We start from the raw sequence: 6,969 nt of genomic DNA on the forward strand, positions 1-6,969 counted from the left end.
AAGATGTATTTTAGTCTAAACAAATATGAAATTTTGAGCAGACTAAAAACACACCCTACCTTTTTGAAATATTGGTTCAAAAGAAAGAAATGGCTGAGAAAGCCACTAGGGGGACATTCTGAGCTTTCAATTGTTTATTCATGTCATATATAGAAGTAAGTATATTAATTCCCCTGATCTTAAACACCTCAATCAGATCCTCTCTAACTTGTCTTTTTTTCAAGAGAAAATAATTCCAGATATATAAACCTATCCTAGTAGGAAGTGGTTCTAAAAACTGCCTGTACTTAAATGGAGTCGCTAAGGAAAGCATAACTGCACATCCATAAGTTACAAATCTGACTTTTGGAACTGAGATCACCTTATACAATTCATATGTAAAAATACTCTATCTATAAGCAGTGATTACTAAAATTCTATCATATACAAATTCAATTTTTAAAACCTGCAACACTTACTATAAAAAGAACGTTTCTGTACTTACAGGAAGTTCTTTCTTCCTAGCATTGCATTTCTTCAAGTGACTTTCTAACTTTTTGGCAAAACATGTGCTGCAAAAAACAATCAGTTATTAGATAGAATCATGAAATACTCAGCAACTAGAATAATAACGTAACAAGCATTATACATTTTTTACTTTATTTATTTCGAGTTTTTGGCACAGAGCTACTAATGCCACCTGCACCAAACAAGATAAATCAACTACGTTGAAATGTGAAGAGTTTACAAAACAAAATAATTACAACTAAGATCAAGAACAAATGATAAAATTTAAAATCACATGATAAAGGTCAAAGACCTGTAAAAAGTTAAAAACATCATTAAGTTGGACAGAGTCATTATTTCCCAAGTTGGAATTATTCTAGTATTAATACACAAACCTTCTAAAATATCCATACAGACATACATTATAAAAATTACTTTTAAATTACAGAGTACCATGTAGGTTATGGAAAGAAGGTGAAAATTTTAAAAACTTTCTTTTACCGTATAAACATCTAACATAATGATAGAGAAATAATGAAGTTTTTACATTATAGCAAACACTGTTCTAGAGTTATTAAGTCTAACTGTTACATAATACAACTTTGGTTATATTTAATATACATGAAACTGCCATGCTAGCCATGGAACTTGTCAGTACTTAGAGGGTAATACAGGCTAAGTGTGGGAGAAGTTATCACTTTTGGATGCAAAATTTTCTGTGCTCAAATTAAAAAAATCATGATAGACATGTCACATTCATTGTGATGAAACATTACCTTGACGTCAAATATTACTTTAAAAGTAGCTTCGACATTATTGGGTCGGTTGGTATGGAAACTTGCCTCATTTGTGTTCAATTATTGATGCCCAAATTAATTTTCTGTATTACCCTCTGGTACTATATGTGATTTATTTAAGTGCTCACATTACAGCTGTAAAATGGAAAAATTAAGGCTACTTTTAATTTTGTAACAAGTAACTAGTTTTGTTCACTTTATCAAACTTTCTCACTAAGATTTCAAAATTTTCAAACTATTTTATACTCCAAGTTTTTGGTAATTCAGAAATTCATAAAAACAGTAATAGATCTTAAGATATTTCTACCCTTCATGATGTGCTTATGCAAATAACCTCTATAAATATTTTAAGCTATGAGAATGAAGCTTAATAAACTCACTGAGATCCATCGAGGGGACACTGGATCCTTTTTCCTTTATTGCATTCCTGCAGGAAATGATTAAAAACATATTTCTGCACATTTTCAATACCCTAACTATTACACATATGTGCATGTTTAGCATTAATTTACATGTGCCGTAAATACAAAAATGTAAAGGTTACATGTTTTAAATTTGTTATTATTGCTATTTTTTAAATTGATAACAAGCATCACACTAAAACTTGCATCAGTACTTGCCATAGATGTAGACAAGATGATAGACGATGATGTTAATGTATTAAATAGATGATAACAATCATCACAGAAGTGAATGTATTAAATAGATAACTCTATTTAATACATTAACTTCTGTGATGCTTTAACAAGCATCCCAGAAGTTAATGTATTAAATATATAATATATAATAACAAGCATCACAGAAGTTAAGATGATAAAAAAACGATAGATGATAAAGTTAATGTATTAAATACTAAGCTGGAAAATTGTTACTTCTTTCACAAACAATTTTTACAAAATATTGTAATATTGTTCTTATGTACACTTGGCATAAAACTAAGACTTGTAAATGAAACATCTAAATACAGAATCCATTTTCAATATTAGTTTTATAATAAAACTTTTTTGTTTTAAATTGAAGTTCTTGTTTGCTTAAACCTAAGCTATAATTGCCTTGTAAAGTTTGTTACAACATATTATACACCAACTCAGTCACTGAATGTAGAGATAAGTTTATTTTATACATTACTCAAATTAAAAAATGGCCTTAACATGATCATGTAAATACAATATCTCATCAAAAGGGCATGAAACATCTACATACAATACCTCAACTTCTAGAGGGCAGTGCTCTCCACACACTAATAAACCCGGAAGAGCTTTCATCTTGCAGAACCTTCCCTTTCTCTCAAGAAAGTGAGAGCAGTAGCGAATTTCTTGATGTTCCATGGCTCTCAACCAATCTACCAATAGTTTATCACATACTTAGACAGTATTACTTGAAACTCAGCTTCAACCAATCTACCAATAGTTTATCACATACTTAGACAGTATTACTTGAAACTCAGCTTCAACCAATCTACCAATAGTTTATCACATACTTAGACAGTGTTACTTGAAACTCAGTTTCAACCAATCTACTGATTTTATTAAATATTTAGACATCAAGTTTATACTCAATAAATTAAGAGGACCATAGTACATGGATTCACGCAGCTCAAATAATGTGAAATGTAACAACAAAAAACAGACAATGTACATACACCTACACTCAGGTTACACTACTCAAAAATGTGTGTGTATTAATGATTATCAATTCAAAAGACAATTACGTTTTATAAAATATTTCATAAATCTTACATCTATGGACTAAAATCGCACATTATTTACTTAAAATAAAATTCACTTCAACTGAGAAGGAGCCATGATGCATCTGTTATTAAAAGGTCACATTATTCTTTGTCTAATATACTTACATACATACTATCAGCACAAATACCAGTTGATGGTAAAATGTACAATACGTAATCAGGATGCTCAGAACTATGTTTTGACTGTGCCTTGAACCTTCAACACACACTTATGCTGTAACTATGACACTGAGTCAAGGCCTAAGTGGATTATTACACTTTAATATTTTACCCTCAGTCTACAATCTGGGTCCATTGGACCCATAGGCTGATGGCAGGTATGCAACAATATCTATATGTTTATGACAAATTTCAAATTGCCCGTATATACACATAAAACTTTGTTCTAAGAGATGAAATAATATCAGAAAGCTATTACATAATCTTTGGATGTGCTGTTGCATATATTCTCTCATACATACATTGAACGCTCTAGGTAAAAATGTATTCAATACCAAGGCAGATATTCATTTTTCGTGAGTGTGTTATACATAACATTTGCCACCAGTGGAAAGATGATGCAATTCTGGCATAGAGTTGCATCATCTTTCCACTGGTAGGTATAAACGCAGATGAAAGCTGCACCATCACTCATACTACTAGCAACCTGCATTGTGTTCACTTATGGTCATTCACATTTCTGAAAGCTTTGACAAGTCATTGTTATAGATCTATTCCAAAGCTTACTTAGTCATTGTTATAGATCTATTCTGGCAAAGCTTACTTAGTCATTGTTATAGATCTATTCTGGCAAAGCTCACTTAGTCATTGTTATAGATCTATTCTGGCAAAGCTCACTTCCAGAATAGATCTATAACAATGACTAAGTAAGCTTTGCCAGAATAGATCTATAACAATGACTAAGTGGCCATTGTCAAGAAATGAAATCCTAGTTCAACTAGAAGAAGGCGATTCTACTTTTGAAGAGCAGGGAAGAGAAAATAACAGTGAATTGGAAAATGATTTGTGATAGATCATATCAGTGAAGATTCACACTCATACAGTTCAGAACCCGATATGTCAGAGCAATCTGCTTCATCAACCCCCAAATGAACAGGGTTAAGCATCTGTTGTCTTCTCACTGTTTTATAGACTCTGAAGTTGTCCAGCAGCTATATTCAACTAACAAGCTGAACCATTAGTAATGTTTGTGTCCAATATTGAATATAAAACAACAAAATATAATTAACAATTATCAAGGAATGTTCTACCTTTTGACACTTAAAAAAAAAGTAAATTTTAGATCTATAAAACAAAGATGAAGCAAATACAATTAAGTTTAATATAAATAATGCATAGCAGTTTTTTTTCAACACTTTACTTACAGGTTTTATCAAAATATTTGACAACAAAAACCCTGTTTCAGTACATTTCATTACTCATACATGCTAAGTACAGACTTCTTCAACTTCTTGTGTCAAAAAATCTGAATGTTACTTCAACTACTAGCAAAACTAAAATCTTAAAAATTTACCATGTATGTAAAATAATGTAAATTTGAGAAAGATCTAATTATATGTATGTTAGGACCACTGATGGATGACAAAGGAAGGATAGTATCTGATAATTATGAAATGGCTGGGTTATTAAATTTTGCTTTTTCTTCGGTTTCTACTAACAAAGATTTAAGCAGTATTCCACATCTTGAACAGTTGATAAATGGAAACGAGATCAAACAAGATGACTGCATTAATTCTGAGCTGGATAAAAAACATTGGTCAAAAAATTAAGAAAAACTATAAGGATCCTGGGCCAGATAATATTTCCCAGGGTTTTGAAGGTGGTTAAAGATTGGATATTTGAGCCACTTGCTACTGTTTTTATCAGTCCTGGAATAGTAGGCAAGTACCAGAGGATTGGAAGTTTGTCCCAGTAATTATAGACCCATTAGTCTTACATCAGTTGTGGGAAAAGTTTTAGAAAGTCTGTTAAAAGATGCTTTGCAAAGTCATTTAACAAAGTTTAGAATTTTATTGAATAGTCAACATGGTTTCATTAAGGGAAGATCTTGCCTTACAAATCTTTTATCATTCTTTGATAAGGTTACTACTTATGTAGATGAGGGTACGGGTGTAGATTTGGTGTATCTGGATTTTCAGAAAGCATTTGACAAGGTGCCACATAAAAGGCTTGTAAAAAAATTAGCTCTATAGGTGTGGGGGATAAGTTAGCAAATTGGATAGAAGAGTGACTGGATGGAAAAAAGCAGAGGGTTGTTACAAATGGAGTTCAGTCAAACTGGATTGATGTTACAAATGAGGTACCTCAGAGCTCAGTTTTAGATGAAGGAATAATCAATAAATTACTTAAATTTGCAGATGACATTAAGGTCTTGGGTGTTGCTAGCTGATTTACAAAATAATTTAGATCATTTATTGGGTCGGGCAAATAAATGGCAGATGGGTTTTAATTATAATAAATGCAAGATAATGCACGTGGGTTTTCATAATTTGAATTATAAGTATAATTTGGATGGGAATAACCTTAATAATGTTATGAAGGAAACGAAACTTGGTGTAATAGTTGATCAGTCTCAAATCCATCCAAGTAGTATGCTGTTGCTAGTGGCAGGGCAAACAGGATTTTAGGTTATATCTATAGAAATACTGAATACAAGTTTAAAGAGGTTATAATTTCATTGTACAGGTCACTGGTTAGGAAACATTTGAAATATTGTGTTCAGTCTTGGGCTCCTTACCTTAGGAAAGACATTGAATTGTTGGAAAGGGTTCTGAGAAGGGTTACTAGAATGGTGCCTGGGATGGAGAGGTTGTCATATGAGGAGAGGCTGAAATCTCTCAAATTGTTTTCTCTTGAAAAAAGAAAAGTTAGGGGGCTTGGATAGAGGTGTATAGGATTGTAAAGGGAATTGATAGTGTTGATGCATCATCATTTTTTATATTTAACAGTAAGAATAGTAGGACTAGGGGACACAAATATAAATTTTGGCAAGGTAGGAGTCATCTTCAGCTAAGACATTTTCATTTTTCTAACAGGATGGTTGGCCTTTGGAATGGGTTGCCTTCAGATGTTTTACAAGCAGTAAATTTAAGTGAGTTTAAGAAAAATCCTGATAAGTATAAAAATGATAAGGGCTGGCTTTAAGATTTTTTTTAATTATTTTAATTTAGTTTAGAGGATGGAACAGCCAAGATGGACCAATAGGACCCTTTTTGTCCCAAAACATTATGTTAAGTTTTTGATGCTTAATTCTGAATTCAAATTTGTGATACTGACAAGATTCATAATCACACTACTGTTTACATTAACTGAACTAAATTATGTATTTTTTTCATTACAACTTACATTGAAGCTTTAGCTTTTAATTTTTACAATATATTCTATAGAAGTACTAGCACAATAATTATTGTACAAGTATTGTAAAATTACAATACAAATGAAAAATAACTCTATGTAATAATACATCGACACGGGTATCTCAGCAGAAAATAGTCTATACAGTATAATAACGTGATCCAACAAACATGACCAACGGCAACTGTCAGTGTCTTTTAACTAGACAAGTTACTGTAGTTCATAATATTAATAGTTCTAGTACCACGTTTAGATAAAAAATCAGACTGACTATCGCTCTTACTTTTAATCTTACCCTTATTATTTAATAATTTATACTTATACTTTTATAGCCTTAATCATATTCATAATTCAGTGAAGAGAAGCGGTAAAAATTTGACAAAATTTCTTAAAAAATCAAAATAGAATACATTAAAACAACACAGCCACATCTAAATTATGTATACCCAAATCACAAGTGGAATTTATTACCTTCTTATTATGCACTTATATTAATGATAAACGTTATATTAATTGTTGACCGTACTTTTTTTTTGACACGTGTTACAATTAGCTAAAGAACGATGAAACGAAAAGGACCTA

At 31.3% G+C, this 6,969-nt stretch overlaps 1 protein-coding gene across 1 annotated transcript in view; it reads right to left on the reverse strand.

Annotated features, from left to right (window-relative positions):
- Positions 1–6,969, reverse strand: part of LOC106473304 (tRNA:m(4)X modification enzyme TRM13 homolog) — a 9,711-nt gene extending 2,742 nt beyond the window's left edge. Inside the window, exons 1-4 of the mRNA XM_013933987.1 lie at positions 6,859–6,969; positions 2,492–2,625; positions 1,664–1,710; positions 485–551 (exon numbers count right to left, since the gene is read on the reverse strand). Coding sequence (XP_013789441.1) covers positions 485–551; positions 1,664–1,710; positions 2,492–2,611 — 234 coding nt within the window. The 5' untranslated portion in view covers positions 2,612–2,625; positions 6,859–6,969. The remainder of the gene's footprint in view (positions 1–484; positions 552–1,663; positions 1,711–2,491; positions 2,626–6,858) is intronic.

The sequence above is a fragment of the Limulus polyphemus genome, unplaced genomic scaffold (assembly GCF_000517525.1).
Source record: "Limulus polyphemus unplaced genomic scaffold, Limulus_polyphemus-2.1.2 Scaffold6058, whole genome shotgun sequence".
In the NCBI taxonomy this organism is placed as follows: Eukaryota; Metazoa; Arthropoda; class Merostomata; order Xiphosura; family Limulidae; genus Limulus; species Limulus polyphemus.